The sequence below is a fragment of the Exserohilum turcica genome, assembly GCF_000359705.1.
Source record: "Exserohilum turcica Et28A unplaced genomic scaffold SETTUscaffold_20, whole genome shotgun sequence".
Classification (NCBI taxonomy): domain Eukaryota; kingdom Fungi; phylum Ascomycota; class Dothideomycetes; order Pleosporales; family Pleosporaceae; genus Exserohilum; species Exserohilum turcicum.
Window position 1 is genome coordinate 188,914 of NW_007360026.1, and position 16,059 is coordinate 204,972.

Sequence of the window (16,059 nt, forward strand, 5' to 3'; positions counted from 1 at the left end):
CTACATTTTGCTACTTCTGGAAAATCCTTGGGTTGGTTTGCTTTTGGGGTCCATTCGAACTACCACTACAGTGACAGCATTTGTGTGGCTGTGCTGCTAAGTCTGGTTGAAAGGGGATTACTTACTCCTTTTTCCTTTTTTGTACCACACACACACACACACACACAGACATTCCCTCTCTCCACCTCTTCCTCTGTGTGATTTCCAGCACCCAAAACCCATCCTCCCTATCTTCCCGACCATTTCCAATTTCCAACCATGACCATAACCATGACCATGACCACTGCTCCAACCCGCAAATTAAGTAACCGAACGAAAAAAAAAACACCCCGATCTAGCCCCAACCAAATATCGACATCCCATTCTCAAAGCGGCAAATCTATCCCCTCGCCTCCTCCCCCAATAGATGGAAAACACAGGTACACTAACATGCCGCGCGCGCGCGACGCCATCCACTCAGAACCGCTGGACGTCATTCCGGTCTCCCGCCTCCCCCCCCCTCCCCACCACAAGGAACCACTTTGCTACATACTACCACCACCACTAAACATACTTGTTGTTTACTTTTTCTTCCGGGGTGTTTTTCCTTTTTCTTCGGGCCCCCCAAACTTAAGATAACGGATTTTTTTATTTTATTTCCCGCGCGTTGAGAGAGGGTGAGAGAGATAGTGTGTGTGTGTGTGTGCTACTTAGGTGCGAAGGAGGTCTGGGCCTACATGGGGGTTTCGTGCTCGTATTCGCATTGCTAAATGGGCGTGGACCGGTAAGCGTGCGGGGGACGAAGGGTCAGATAGGGCTTGGCTTGGCCAAGTGGGCTGGGCTTGTGGTCTTTTTGATAGCGGCGAGTCGGTTACCTCATTGTGGGTGTATGGATGCGGGTGTGGGTGGGTGGGTGTTTGGCCCCCCTCCCTCTCTCTCTCCCCCTCGTCCTCCCCCCCGAGCCCTGCGGTGGGCCTTACATAGCGGAGGCGGGGTCGTGGAGATGGAGATGGAGATGGAGATTTGCTGGGGGTGGGGGCGCAGTAGCCTCGTTCTACATGTGTGTATGTTACGTATTCAAGGCCCTTGTCTCAGCCGCAGGGCAGTTACTTTGTTTGGATTTACGTCGGCGATGGCAATGGCGTGTTTTTTTCTTTCTTTGACACTCCGACGAGCGGAGTTGGTGTCTGTAGGATTCCATGTGCTCAGTCTTTGTTGTACTACTCCAGTCCGAGTGCTCTATATATGGATTTGCCTCTTCTCTCGTGACGGTACTCTGTTTCAGGGGGTGGATTGCACAACGCCCAATACGCTGTGGCTTTTCCCTTACTTAGCCAGAGAAGCGAATTGCTACGGTGCTACATTACAGTAATTGGCTTACAAGGCTGATCCACGTCACACACAGGGTGTTGTGCGCGCCAAGTCCGTACTAGAAGCAAGCTTGTGTTCGCTTTTTTGGGGCCCAAAGCGCCAAGTCTACGAAAATAGCGGTTTCTATCCATAACTCGCTGGACACAGCTTCAGCTTGCGTGTAAGCCTTGCCCCAGATAAATTGCTGGATACGAGAAAATGGAGATGAGGCCATGTATACGGCGTGGTGTTTTCTCGCATTCATCGCATTCAGCACGTTGAGATGGGTATGGCCATGGGGGCGGAAAGATGGCCGGTTGGATATAAAAGAAGGGAGTGTAGAATAGTCAGTTGAGCAGCTCAGAAATCAGCAGAGCAATTGAACATCTTAACACCAGCAACATCTTCTCACTTCAGTTCGTTTCATCATGAAGTCCACCATTGTCATCGCCGTCATTGCTGCCCTCACCACCGCCGTCGTAGGCACCCCCGCTCTGTCTACTCTTGAAGCCCGCGAAGCAGAAGCCGAGCGTGCTGGTCTTCTCCCTCGTGTAAGTCCCCTACATACCATGACCTCTTTCTCTTTGATAAAAGCTAATCGGAACCAGGCCTGCCCCGGCGCACGCTCCAGCTGCCGCTTGGACTGGGCCAAGAAATGCGAATGGTGGTGCCAGAATCGTGGCGGTTTCCACGTCATGGAGTCTTGTTACCTGGGCTTTAGCAGGTGCTGCTGCAACAATTGATGACTTGTGAGAAGCCATTCTGTCGTGAAGGAAGAGGTTGGATCGTAGGACAGTCCAAGTATACATGTTTAAGTTAGGAACGCAGTGTCAGGTTTGAAAAATGTACTTTTTGCCCATTTAATGTCTTCACATTGAATTTGATGTCCCCTGATTGCCGTATTTCTTCATATTGGGTTACCAAATTCACTTTAGATACAATTTTATGATCCAATGTCCCCCACCTGGTGAGAAGCTCTTGGGCAGGACGATGGCTGTTGATGTCCACGGGTATTTTCTCTTTGTAAAAGATGCAGATTGTCACTCATCCGACTATATCGATGGAGAGAAAAACTGACATCTTTCTCTCCCGTAAATTGTTTAACCAGGCCTCGTTGGCGGTCTGTGAAAGTTCGGATACGACATTCATATAGTCCATCTGGTCGTGGAAGAATTGCTCCCGATTGTATTCTTCATCGCCCATCCCTGGCCTCACAACGCTGTAATCGTCCTCATCGGGGAGGGTTTCATATGCCGGTGTCAGTTTGTAGGGCACAAAGCTAAATAAAACTGCGGGCAGAATGAGCGTACGCGAAGCAGCGGTGTGATGTGCAGTTTCCTGTGGTCCTCGATACGATGCTCCCATGTAATTTCAAACATCTTGAGTAGATGTTTGCGGTCTGCACGATTCGGCATGAAGATGTAGATGAACTGCTTTAAATCCCAGAATGATCCAAACCGGATAGCAGTATTTCGCATCCAGAGTGGACCAAACTCAGCCCGGATCTGCCTACTAGTCTGCGCGAGGGCAAAGATTTTCCACACGCGGTCCGCATACGACTTGGGGGAGGCTGGCGCGAACGTTTCCACGAGCAAAGGCACAATTTTGCATTTGGTGTTTCGGTAGTGAAGTTGTAGATGCGGTTTCGGAGCTCTTGCTTGCGTCAGTAAATAGCACAGTACTGTCGTCCTTCTCGATTAGTTACCTGCTGAGAGATCAAGGAAGCCGAGCGGCCTTTCAGCGCTCCTCATAGCGACTCTTAGTTCCAGTTCGATAGGACTGAACGTCTCTGGGCCCGGAGTAACTCAGAGAAGGTGATACAGAAGCGCTGGGGTCTATAAGTGCATCCGCCAAGAGGCACTAGTCGGGTGACACAGGCACACACTGGAGCATTCTATGCCTGATTAGGCTGCACACATTTGAGCCTTACTTGAAGTAGAAGCTCTGATACTCAGACTTATTCTACGCGCTTGAAAACAAGTATTGCCTACAAGGCTGAAGTCAGCCTGGTTCTCTGATATACAACAACAGCTACCTATAACCATTCCTACAGCTTATAACGGCGCTGGAGTGATACAACTTGTAGATGTGACGTTCTTACGCCATCACAATATTTAAATACCCTTGCGTTTATCGAATAAATAGGCGGCTAGATTAAAACAACGATTTACCCCACCTTGATAGATACCAGACAAATAGTGCTAAGTTCATCATTTCTTCTTGTGTGAAAACCCCTTAACTCCTGTTGAATATGCAACTAAATCTGAGGCTACTATATATTACTGCCTACGTATTTGGTATAGGGTCACGGTAAACAACCTCGCTGTATCTTCCATTGTGTACTCTATTGTGTCGTGAAATCTGCTGCGTCAGCATGTCAAAATCACTTATAGAACAAATCAACAAATGAATAGCTAAAACTGCAGTTAACTCGCATATCCATTTGCTTGAGATGTTATCGTAAATGTAGGATGCGAGAATCTGATTACCGCATGTATTGACCCTGCACATGTAGATTAAACAGCAACTGCACAAGCTCATAAACACCTTGGTGAATATTAACCCCTGTCCACACGTGCTTTCACCATGGAACCTACGTGGATTGCTGAATGTCAGGTCTGAAAAGGAGCTGCGACGTTGTGGATATGGCCAATAGTTTGGGCGCACCTTCTTGTTGTGGTCCACTTGAACCCTCTTTCCGGTTGTAGTGAAGTCATTGTATGCACTGCGTGCAAACGCAGACTGGCCTCAGCGCCGACATGCATTCCTTCACCGAAACATCTGAACATATCCAGCCCTTTTATTTCTCTCCGTTCAATCAAGTATAATCAAATCACTCGTTACAACCCACACACACAAACCAGGCATCTCGCGTTCCCGGGTTATACGGCATCCACAACACAGGCACCAGCTCTGTCGCATGGACTACTTTACCTGCTCATTGGAAGATCTACACCGAGAGATGGAGCGGCGCGCATTTAGACCGCAATTGCAATCCCAGGAGCAGCTCAGCGAGGTCCTGAAGTACGACGACGAGATACGAGGGTCAGAGGCAACAACTGTGGATACACAAAGACAAGGCGCATTTGTACCGCGCATCGTCAACATGATACACACAGTCGAGTTCGGAGGGACGGTACCAGCTATGTATCTGGTCAATGAGAGTACGTACAGCCAGAGCCGATGTGAAGATAAGCCAAGTTGACGATACGCAGAGGTTGTTTACTGGGCGATGAATACCTTCTTCCCGACGCTACAACTCTTTTTCGAGTCCGGCAACTCGTGCACTATCGACGGCGGCCAGCTTCCAGACGCAAAGATAGGCCTCGACCCAGGCCTTCGGTTCAAACTGACGGATTGCACGCATGAAGAGGATGGTGTTGTCACAAACTCGATACTTCCACGGCGGTATCCAAACTCGGGAACTGGCCTTGTCATCAAAGAAGTCACAGTCGCTCAGCGAATAAGCATCGCGCTCAAGCCACTGCACACACAAGACGCTGAGCCATTAACGCAGTCACATCGTCCTCGCAACAAGATAGTGACAGAAATACACACGGTTGTTGGAATCAGGCTGAGGGGCATGGAAAAGATGGCATACGTGTGGGCGAAAGCCACAGGCCCACCCGCAGCACGAGTTTGGGGCGACGTCAGGATAGCTGGACTGCGAAACGACGTGTCGATGCCAAATATCTGCTATCCAGAGCCGAACGCGAAGCCGGGGACCCAGAACACTGTCGTAGTCAAGGAAAGTCTCATAAAGGACAGTCGTACGGGAGGCTAGAGCAGCGCCTCCAGGTGTTATGCTTTTACACCGGTCAAAAGCCTCTTACGGGTACCCTTGCGATTTACTCGGAAGCCATACCAAGATCAGCATAGTCGTTCGTCAACCAGCTGCACAAATTGCTTCTCACAGTGCGATACCCACCCGAGAGTATCCACCCGAGAGTATCCGGCAGCAGCAAGTCGTGGAAGCTTGAAAGCAGACGCGGTTAGTCGGGTGCCCATATGTATGCAGACGTAAGCAGCATCGGTCGGCCCTAGCCCAATCAAGACAGAGACTAGGGAGCAGCCTCTAGTCAACACGCCAAAGCAAGGACTAGGGGCCGAGAGAAGACGATCCCAAGGTGGGGTTACACTACGCAAACCGAGGGCCACCGGAAGTGTATATAAACTACACACCGGAACCCTCAGTCGATATACTACGACATCACCACCACTGCACAATTCCCAGTCTCACAGCAAACTCGTACAAGGATAAACGATATCCTCGTCAAGGACCAGTTCCAGACCTACCTTTCAATACTACTATATTTCCCCTTTCTATACACACACCACCACCATGGCCGTCGGCACTGTATTTGTCATGTACCCGCGCAAGGACGGCTCGACGTTCAACAAGGACTACTACCTCACGTCGCACATGGAGCTGTGCAAGAAGCACTGGACAAAACACGGCTTCAAGTCGTGGTCTGTGACGGAGCCCAATGCCGACAGCCCCTACATCTGCATTTCGGTGCTCGAGTTCGAGACGCCCGAGGGCTTCGGCAACGCCGCTCAGGACTCGACCATCAAGGAAATCATGGAAGATGTAAAGAACTACTACACGGAGCCCCCCGTTATCGCTCACGGCCCCGTTGTCGGTCGTGGTTAGCCTGTGTTATTGTCGCCACTACCACTACCGGTGATGGTATTCGGATGAAGCAGGGACCGCGTGACAAGTGGAGCCAGCAAATGCAATATGAAGAAGAAGAAAAAAGAGGGGTTTACCGGGTATGCAAAGCTTGTATTCATGGAGGGGTAGCTTGTTACCGTCTTTGTATGTAGTGGAAAGAAGGAATATCATCATCTGCCCCGCACTTTTTTTTTGGGTCCTTGCACTTGAACCGAGGTGATTTATCTTTTGTTCTTTCCTCGCCGGTGAAGAGACTCTCTATTTCTGTGTATGCATGCATGCATTCATGTATGTGTGCATGTAGTAGTCTTCTTCTTCTTCTTCTTCTTATTTTTTTTTTCTGTTGAGAATCGCTTAATCTTGTCAATCCAATTATTTTTTTTCTCTTTCCAATTTTTTTTTCAAGTCTTGATATTATGAATTATTTAATGCTGTGTAGAGTGAAGAATATGTTATGTGGTGGTTTTTTTCCCCACCCCTCCCCGCTCTATGATAAAGAGAGGCCAATCTTCCAAGTCCAAAAAGGAAAAAAAAGGGAAAAGAAAAAGAAAAAGAAAAGTGATGCAGTGTTTAAACAAATGAAAAAGAAAAGAGGATATGTAAGAAAAAAGAATGAAAGAAAGAACAGCACACGCGACTAAAAGCGAGCAAAAGAAAAAAAAGAAAGGAACGTCCAAGGCTAACCGGCAATCTATGTAAGAGAGAGAGAGAGAGAGAGGAAAAAGAAAAATCTCATAAACTCCATTCCGGTGCAACCACGTTGGCTACTATGCAAGAATCTTTGATTTTCCAAAAAAAAACCAACGCAAGCAAGAGAGACAGACGAAAAAAAAACGAAATTCAACTCCTCCCAGATGCAAATCAAGTCCAGTAAACCGATATGGCATCGGATGGGTTGGAGACGGACTATAAAGGAAAGCTGCAAAACAGGAAAGGGAAGGGAAGGAAAAAAAGGAATGTTAGGTATATACAAAACGAGATGATGACAAGGTGAATGCTGATGCTGATGCTGATGCTGCTATCCAAAATCGTAATCTTTTACAGATTACAACCAATTCGGGGAAATATCTTGACTACTACTTATGCTTTCATTATGCCATTTTGGAAGAGGCTTATCGTCGGTAATGACCCTGCTGTTGTTGTTGGTATGCAAGCTTTGCCGCCTGTTGGGCTTGGTCGAAACTTGCACCGTAGGCCTGTGTTGGTGGTGTTTGCTGTTGCTGCTGACCCATATTGCTATAGCCTGGCGATGACTGTTGCGGAAAGTACTGGCCTTGCGACATTTGGCCTGGTGGTGTACCCCAAGCACCAGGAACCTGCATGTATGGAGTGGATGGCTGTTGTGGAAAGTATTGCTGTTGCTGATACATGGGATGCATCTGGTTTGGTGTAGAGTACCCCATACCAGCTACGCTAGACGGCGTCCCTGGACCTGTGGGCATGCCCATGACACTGGCAGTGCCCACCATGCTAGGAGCACCCATAACACTCGGGGCGCCCATGACGCTTGGAGCGCCCATAACACTAGGAGCGCCCATAACACTTGCAGCACCCATGCCGCTTGGTGTTCCCATCATGCTTGGGGTATAGCTACTTTTCGCCAAGGCCAATTGTTTCTGTTGCTGCAGCAATTGTTGTTGTACTATCATCTGTTGGCGCTGCTGAGCTTCCATCTGTTGACGTTGCTGAACCTCCATGATTTGGCGCTGCTGGGCCGCCAGCGTCCGCCTGTCGATTTCGGCTTGCATAGACGACGAATAGCTCTGGCGATTGACCTTGGAGGCGGCCCTTTCCTTTTCGCGATTGTCAATGAAGCCTGTTAGACCCGTGGCAGGCTCCTTTTGCAACTTCTTGGGGGTCTGTGTCAGATCAAGAAGTGGCGTATTTGTCATTCGCGCCACCTGTTCTTGTTCGCGGGCCGACAATGTTGTGGGTCGTTTATCAACCAGCAGTGTATCGGCAGCAAAACTCAACGGGCGACTTGGCGGGCGTACATGGCCTGGGGATTCTTGAAGAGATCGCTGCACTTGGCTCCAATCCCCCGAGTGTGTGCGACCAAAGGGTGGAGGCGTACGCGATACACTTCTCGAGTGCCCATGCATTATAGGCTGTTGCTGAGACGCACGGTGCAATACCCAGTCTTCAGGATCCAGTCTCAGTTTATCTGAGTGATGGTTCTGGGGTGCAGCTGGCTGCCAAGGCACCTGTCGGGGCTCATGGATCTGTGTAGAATCAGAGATACTACGCATGTGTCCAGACGCGTAAGGAGGACTAGGAGCAGCCATGTAGGAATGCCTTTTTTGCTCCCCGAGAGTTGTTGCAGGATTTTCCCTTGGCTGTGAAGCTCCACTGTCGTGCAGCATCTGTGTCATGGTTCCGCTCGTACTTGGGCGCTTTTCATTAAAGTCCAAAGCATAGGTCGGTCCAAAGTCGATGCTTGGCATCTCGTCCTCGGTAGGTGGTTTCACTGGCTCTGCGGCAGGTTTGGCTGGGTCCAACACAGACTGATATCCGATTTGAGCATCCGTAGGAACCTTTACGCTCGGGTCTCCAACCACTGTCAACACCCCACTCCGGGGTCGATCCTCGCGCCTTTGGGGAAGCTGGCGTGGCGTAGGTTCCTCTTCAGTAACACTGGCATAGTCTGGGGTAGATGTAGATATTCCGTCATCGTCGTAACGGCTGCTTGAGGAGCTTGGATGGCGATCGAGAGTGTCGAGTGCATCAGGGTCGATTATATCGTTTCGTAAACTGTCGAGTCTTGAGCTAGAGGTTGAGAGGGTATCATCCTCTTGCGAGGCGAGGGGAGACGGACCTGGCACTGGCTTACGCGGAATGCTGCCATTCCCAGGCTGGGGGCGGAAGGGGAGCTCCTGGCTTTGCGATTCCTGTGGTAACTCACTATGCTCTGGAACAGGCGGGGCAATGGGATGGTAGCCATTTGGGGAGTCGACAAATTCTGAATGCTCAACGTAAGGGGACGCAGGAATCGTGGACAGACGATTGCCAGAGTTTTGGTTTGATGGCGGTGGCCTTGAAGTGACATCAAGCGTCATGGCTGGTGCTGGCTCACCGTAGTCGCCGCTTCGCCTACTCTGTATGGTTTCATGGCCTCTCCAAGAAGGGCTAGCAAGGGCGGCGTTGGCTACGCCGGGCTGTACAGCGTCAGCCATCTGCTGAAGTGTGGCAGAGTCGACGGCTGGGTTTGGCTTCATGGTGGGGATGTTTGGGCGAATGGGCGGCTTCTGGTTGGCGGCATGCTCCTGGGTTGGTGGGAGATCGACGATACCCTGAGGCGGGGCAGCCAAGTCTGCAGGAGGCGGCGGCAAGTTTTCTGGCTCCCTTATAGGGCTTTCATCGTAGTCAGAACTGTCGTAAGGCTGCACGGCGCCATTCTGGTAAGGCTCGTGAAAGACACGATGCTCAGGCGGCGTTGGCGCACGCTCGTCTGGCAACGATGCCTCAATAGGGACGAATTTTGGCGGTGTCGTTTGGAGTTGACCATTGGGTTGCTCGGATACGGAGCGCTGATGGCGTGGTGTACCAAACGGACTCACGGCTGGTGCAGTTCCAATACGACGGGGCGCTTGCACTTGGAGGTCTTCCGGTATCCTCCTTGTAGGAGATGACTGGCGCGTAGACGGGCTGGAGCGGACGGAGCCTTGATCTTCAAAACGTAGGCCACGACGGGGGAAGCCTGCTCGGCTCACAGTGTTCCTGCGGCTAGCTCGCCTGTAGCCAGAATCTGAATCCGAGCCCGAGTTCATCATACGGGTCGATGTCAGGTCCTTCAACTGTTTTCTCCACTGGCGCTCTGACCACTTGTCACTGCCCTCTGTGTTGATCAGGCCCACCACGTCCCACATTTCCAGATATCCGTAGCGCCGATCGGACGGCATAGCAAACATTAATCCTCGCGTGTCCAGAACATCTGCAATCAGCTTCTTGGGCCGGCCGTATAGGGAAAAGGTATCGAACACAGGGAAGAGAAACTGGAGCATAATCTCAAAACCGGAAATGGCGGGTCGTGTTTCTGGCAGAACAAAAACAAAGCCTTCGGTCGTACTCTCTGGATTCGAGTGCACGGTGATCTTGCCCTCAATCTTGACGAGCGTGGACTGGTCAATGAGGGGTTTTGACTGGGGGTAAATGGCGTAGCAGGAGTAGGCGTCTTTGACCGTGGCGATGGCCTTTGTGCGCTTGGTGACCTTTTTGGTTTCGTAGAATTTGATGTCGCCTCGGAGGACTGGTGGTCGCTCGTAGGCGCCGGCCTTTTTTTGCACTTTTTGTAGTCTGACATACTCCTTCTCGTCTGGCGGAGAAACGACGCACCAGCATCGGCGCCACGGAGTGCCTGCTCCGAATCGAACGCGGACCCAGTCTTCGTACTTTGCGCACTGGCGGTCGAGTATGACGCGGATGTTGTTCAGTGCCTTGCCCTTGCCTGCAATCAATGCGCCAGTATATGCCTCGGAGAGCGTCGTGTGCTCGAACATGGCCAGGCGGATGCCGGCGGTCCATTGTGTGAGGGCGTGGTATGAATCGAAGTGGAAAAGGAACTTGTTGCTGGCGGCTGTCGACACGCTGAGGATGTTGTCGAGCTTCTTGCCGTCTTTGAGCGTCATGGAGGGAATCTGGGGGGGTGCGGGTTAGCCATGCCATGCGTCCAGGCGGGAGCAAAAGTTACCATGTGGATTGCGGCGTCTGTGAGGTTGATAAAGGTCGGTATCACCTCGCCCTCGCCGCCAGCCTGGTCGAGGGCACTCGCATCCCACAGCGAGAGAATGGTGCCCACGAGCTGGACAAAGTACTCTTGCCAGCGGCGATCTGCGGCCGGACGGCCGCCTGCATAGGGTCAGTATCACAAGGGCCAGCAGTCATCGGGGGAGGGGCGACGTACGCGAGTCGGTGTCGTGGAACTTGAGGAAATAGCCCTCCTGGTACAGCTTGTTGGAATGGCTGTTGAGGAACATGAAGATGCGCTGCAGCTCGGGCAGGGTGTCGTGGCTCACTTCCATGACGGGCGGCTGGTATGTCTGGATCATGGACATGGGGCGGACCGAGGCGCGGGAGTCGCTGCGCTCGCGGTGGGTGGCGGTGCGCGACGGCGGGCGGTCGTTGTTGTAGGCTTCCAGGGCGGTGGCCGAGTGGGCAAAGCTGTTGGAGGCAGCGGGCTGCCTGGGCAAGGGCGAGGGGGGGCCGGCAGGGGACGCGGAGCCCGGCGAGGGAGCCGCAGAGGGAGGGTTTTTGTGCAGCGTGTGTGGCAGCCCGCCCCATTGCGACATGAAGGAGAGGACTGGCGAGGGGTCAGCCGGGCGCACCGTCCGAGGCAGAGATGGCGTCGCTTCCACACAGTGGCAGCGAGAACATGTTTCGAGGAGCGAGCGGCTGAGGGCATGGGCATGGGCATGGGGGGCGCACGACTTACCTCTCTTGGGGCGGCCCATGGCGGCGACAACGGGCAGGCGTGTCTGCTGTAGCAGCGGGCTATGGTGTGGGCTATGAGGTGTTCCAGGGCGCGCGTCGTGTGTCGACGGTAGTGAAGCGGTCGCGCAAGCCACAGGGACACGGTCGCCCGCAGGCACACACAGCAGCAGGAGCAGCAGCAGCAGCAGGGACGGCGAGGGGGGTTGCTGGCGAAACGAGCGACGGCAGCACAGGGGGGATGCGGAGGGCAGGGCACGGCGCGAGGGGGGGGAGGAGAGAGGAGATGGCGGGCCACGGGGGAGACGAGAGCACGAGGGCGTGGGCGAGGGCAGGCGGGCGCTTCATGTAGTGCGCATACCGGAGCAGCGCGGTCGACTTAGGCTGGTGGAGGAATTTCTAGGCGCAGGGCAGGGATGCGCTATGCCTATGACGCGGAAGGGTTCAGCGATCGGCCAGTTGGACATGGCCATGGCCCCAGAGCGCGCCATGCAAAGCCCGGCGTGTGTATTCTTATTCTGTCGCCGCCGCCGCCGCCGCCGCCCGCCCGCCCGCCGTTGTGCCTCGTGTGCTTCTTCTGGCTGTAGTCCCAGTGTGTAGCGTGCGGTGCCTCTGTGCCCATGCCTACTTGGACCACCGCCGCCCATGGCCTGCTGCCTCCATACGCGTCCGCCTCCCTTTGCACCCCCCCCCCAGTGCAGGGCTTGGCCCGGAGAGCACACACACACATCCGCTTACTCACTGCATTGCCCTAATGCCGTATTGGCAGCGCTCAGGAGCCCGTGCCAGACTACAAGGGCCATTGCCCAGTGGTGCTCGGCCACTCGGCACCGCTGCTGGTGTCATGCCGTTGGCTGTGCTGGTGCTGGCGCTGGCGCTGGTGCTGGTGCTGGTGCTGCCATGTCTTCGGCGGCGGTCATGATGATGCTGTGGCAGTGCGCCCATGTCCTTGCACTTGCTTTTGCGCCGCCAGTGCCAGTGCCACGCCACGACAAGCCGCCGAAGATGCGGCTCGCGAAACCTGGGGTATACGCTGCCTGCAACCGGCGTCGCGCACACACGCCGCTCACCCTCGCCCTCGCGCACACACATACGCCCACACGCACGCACACGCCCGCCCTGGACGGCAAAACCGTCGCGCTCTCTCCTCGCTCGCCATCTCACACATGGCGCCATGCAGCCCGCTGGCACGCTTCCCGGCCGCGCCCAGCCAACAGCACCGCGCCGCGGGGGGCGGACGGCCTGCCGCCAGCATTGAACGCGTAACCCAAGCCTGCATGCATTCACGTCATCCAGCCACCCGCTACCACTACCAGCAATGCGCGCTCCCCAAGGCCAGCTGCCCGGCGCCGGCACAGCATCGTGACACGCCCACGCCCTCCCTCAGGCCGCGACTCTGGATCCCTGACGCAAACCACCCCTGCACGTGACCTGTCACTTTCTGCCTAGCGCAGCCCAAGCCCTCGGGATTGCCCGACTGCCGACAACGCGTCCACCCTTCCACGTCGGAACCAACGCGTCTGTCCACGGCTCGCGGGCCTATTCCTATCATCGCGGCCAAACTTTATCCTCCCTTTCACCTCATCCCGCAAGGTGTACTGTCTCCAAACCGTCACACCACACTGCGCCACCTCTGCTCCCCCAAGTGCTGTCTGCAACCTGCGTCGCCACTGCCTGCGACCTGCACTAGTTCCACAATAGCCCCAAAGCCTAGTCGTCGCCTGCCTCGCACGGCCAAAGAGCGCCCCCCCCCCTCCACCCCTCACCATGGCCCGCAAACGCAAACCAAGCACCGAGCCTGCCGCACGCCATGCATCCACCAAAGAACATGTCGCTAAGAAACGGCGCGTCGACTGGTCTACCGTCGAAGACTTCTCTGGCTTTACCATCAGCCCCGTAAACGTCAAGGCACAGAAGAAGCACACCGCTGCTGACGCCAAGCTCCTGAACAACGGGGTAGAGAGAAAGCCTCCAAAATACCCTGGCCAGGATGCGCCCTTGGATGCATATGTCGTCCAGCCCAATATCTTCCCAGAGGCGGAACTCAGCGAAGTCCATGTCAAGATTTCGCCCGCACTCTACTGGGAAAGCACGAGCCGCTATCGAAAATTCACCAGTAAGTATCCGTCTGGTTCCGCATGTCGCCCCGTCGTCTTGATAGGCGTCGCCAGCAGCTGTTTCGTGCTCCGCACTGCTGGTCTACAGGAACATGCTGACAAGACTGTTAGTCAACGGCGAAGAGTTTCAAGTCGGCCAAGTCGTCTTCGTAAAGAACACCGAGGAATCCGAATGCAATGCGCCCGATGCGCTGGATGGTTGGCTGGCCAAAGTGCTCGAGGTCCGCGCCGGCGACTCGTCACACGTATATCTTCGAGTATTCTGGGCCTACCGACCCGAGGACCTGCCAGGCGGCCGGCAGCCCCACCACGGCGTCAACGAAGTCATTGTCAGCAACCACATGGACATTATCGAAGCCTTGACGGTCCAGTCTGCCGCAGATATGGTATATTGGAATGATGATCCGGATTCCCTGCCACTGCCCGAAGACGAATTGTTCTTCAGGCAAAGTTTCGACATTACCAAGAGCAACCCACTAAGTGTAAGAAATTCTCCTGTTGAATGTGGCATTGCTTACTGATCGCTTACAGAAACTCAACAAGTATTGCATCGACAATCAGCCTATCAATCCCAACGAGCTTCTGGTCCAATGCTCGCATTGCTCTGAATGGCTCCATGCGCACTGCCTCGAAGAACAAGCAATCCAAAATCTACGCGAAGATTCCGAGCCCATCTGCCCCTTGCCAAACAAGCGCGGCCGCTCCGATAAACACGCAAAATCGAACAGCAACAACTCGGCCACAAAGTCTAGCTTTGACGCCAACCTGACCGTGTCAGACACGGGCAAGGCTCGTCTTACCATCACATGCAACGATGTATCTAAGGAGAAAATGGAGATGCGACAATGGGACGTTGATATAACATGTCTAAAGTGCGGCAAGGTTATAGAAAATGCCGAAGATGGATTCCAGGTGGCGGAGCACAAGGATTCAACCATTCATGTGTTCAGCCATGCAGCCAAAGACAATGGCTATGAAAATGATCCTGCCCCCATCACACCTGACTCCGAAAAAGCACTCATCAAGGATGATGGAACCGACTCTGTCATGGACCACCAAGATCGTGGGCAGGATGCTGAAATGAAAGGCGTCCCTCCAAATGAAGCATTTGCAAATGAGCTCGAGGCTGCATCAACAACGGCGAGTGAGACGAAGGGTGAGATGGTTAAATCACGATCATCCCGCTAAGCCACTAAGTTGTTGTTACCAGCCCTAAAACGGAGAGGTCGTCTGCCGGGATCCACTAAGGAGAGGAAACGTGCAGCCACAGGTTCAGCCACAGAGCCTAGTCTACATCAGGCGAAACATCTCAAGACTCTGAACCCGACGAGGGAGGAAAACATTGTTTCGAATTCCATCACCATGCAGGACTGCCTGACAAATACGGACCCAACGCCATCACTAGTGTCAGACCCTGTAAAGCATGAAGCAAAAGTGACACCTACGTCTCCCCCACCACTTCCCAACGAATCTGTGTTTCACTCTGGCGTACGCTCCGTCAGGCGATTGCTTTGGAGGTCATGATACCCACTGTCATCAAGTTTCTTCTTTTCTTTTCCCCTTCCATGGTAAACGACTGTTCGTTCCTGTCTTCAAAAGCAACTTGCCCTCTGGATTGACTTCTTCTATCGTCACACCAAAGGCAAGTACCCAAATGCCACGTCATGTCATATCATGTCATGAGATACGTGGTCCATGACTGCGAACGAGATTTCCCTTACATTCCAACACGAGTTTTTTTTTCATTTTGTTGCTTTTTTTCCGGTACTGCTGCCAAGTTTATATGTATGTCAAGCGAAGTTGTGTGAGCGTTAAACGAGTAAGCAACAAAAATGGGCGAGGCAGCGAGGGGAGGAAAGGCCTAAACAGCTTTTTCTCCAAATTTGAGATAATTTTTTTTCACTGTATATATTGTGCTGCTGTCTCTTGCATTTGTGAAGTCCCCCCTCCCCCTCTTCTATGGTTGTCGTCAATGTCATAGCTTCCTACACATTCACAAGCAACCAACTCACCGATACGCACATACACCACACGCGTTGTGAAAGTCGCTTTTACCTACAAGCTCATCAAAGATACGTACATTTACACCGCACCACGTTTGCACACACACACACACACACACCAAAAAATGGGGGCATGATCATTCTTCTGGTTATTCTGCTCTCTCTCCCTCTCCCCCTCCCTCTCGCGCACACATTTTCCTTCTCTCGACTTTCTCTCTCCGTATCTTTCCTCGCTCCGTCGCACTCACCCCAAATATCTACACCATCCAGCCAGCAATACCGCACACCAAATGGAAGAGTGAAAGAAAGAAAGAAGAAGAAGAAGAAAAAGAAGAAGATGAAGAAGAAAAAAAAAGAAGGGGGTATATCCACGTAATTCCCTAGTCCCTAGTTTGCACATACACACGCACACACGCAACTGTACCCATTCATCTATCCATCCATCCATCCATCCATGCATACACGCGCAAGCCATACTTACTTACTTAGATACATGCATGCATAGTCTATA

General features: G+C 53.0%; 6 protein-coding genes across 6 annotated transcripts; 4 read left to right on the forward strand and 2 right to left on the reverse strand.

Annotated features, from left to right (window-relative positions):
- Positions 1-1,757: 1,757 nt before the first annotated feature.
- On the forward strand, positions 1,758-2,072 carry SETTUDRAFT_28371 (uncharacterized protein; the record flags this gene model as incomplete). The annotated part of the gene is made up of 2 exons (XM_008027699.1): positions 1,758-1,880; positions 1,938-2,072. 2 exons carry the CDS (start codon positions 1,758-1,760, stop codon positions 2,070-2,072), a joined length of 258 nt encoding a protein of 85 aa, XP_008025890.1.
- Positions 2,073-2,373: 301 nt separating this feature from the next.
- SETTUDRAFT_28372 (uncharacterized protein) lies at positions 2,374-3,080 on the reverse strand (the record flags this gene model as incomplete). The annotated part of the gene is made up of 3 exons (XM_008027700.1): positions 2,374-2,559; positions 2,640-2,980; positions 3,035-3,080. 3 exons carry the CDS (start codon positions 3,078-3,080, stop codon positions 2,374-2,376), a joined length of 573 nt encoding a protein of 190 aa, XP_008025891.1.
- A 1,169-nt stretch (positions 3,081-4,249) lies between these two features.
- SETTUDRAFT_161243 (uncharacterized protein) lies at positions 4,250-5,113 on the forward strand (the record flags this gene model as incomplete). The annotated part of the gene is made up of 2 exons (XM_008027790.1): positions 4,250-4,493; positions 4,545-5,113. 2 exons carry the CDS (start codon positions 4,250-4,252, stop codon positions 5,111-5,113), a joined length of 813 nt encoding a protein of 270 aa, XP_008025981.1.
- A 558-nt stretch (positions 5,114-5,671) lies between these two features.
- On the forward strand, positions 5,672-5,983 carry SETTUDRAFT_39497 (uncharacterized protein; the record flags this gene model as incomplete). Its single annotated transcript, XM_008027714.1, has 1 exon — positions 5,672-5,983. The coding sequence occupies one exon, from the start codon at positions 5,672-5,674 to the stop codon at positions 5,981-5,983; it is 312 nt and encodes a 103-aa protein (XP_008025905.1).
- A 1,133-nt stretch (positions 5,984-7,116) lies between these two features.
- SETTUDRAFT_28375 (uncharacterized protein) lies at positions 7,117-11,451 on the reverse strand (the record flags this gene model as incomplete). Its single annotated transcript, XM_008027701.1, has 4 exons — positions 7,117-10,638; positions 10,692-10,849; positions 10,905-11,300; positions 11,433-11,451. 4 exons carry the CDS (start codon positions 11,449-11,451, stop codon positions 7,117-7,119), a joined length of 4,095 nt encoding a protein of 1,364 aa, XP_008025892.1.
- Positions 11,452-13,195: 1,744 nt separating this feature from the next.
- SETTUDRAFT_131128 (uncharacterized protein) lies at positions 13,196-14,996 on the forward strand (the record flags this gene model as incomplete). The annotated part of the gene is made up of 3 exons (XM_008027791.1): positions 13,196-13,544; positions 13,657-14,027; positions 14,077-14,996. 3 exons carry the CDS (start codon positions 13,196-13,198, stop codon positions 14,731-14,733), a joined length of 1,377 nt encoding a protein of 458 aa, XP_008025982.1. The 3' UTR covers positions 14,734-14,996.
- Between the last annotated feature and the right edge of the window lie 1,063 nt (positions 14,997-16,059).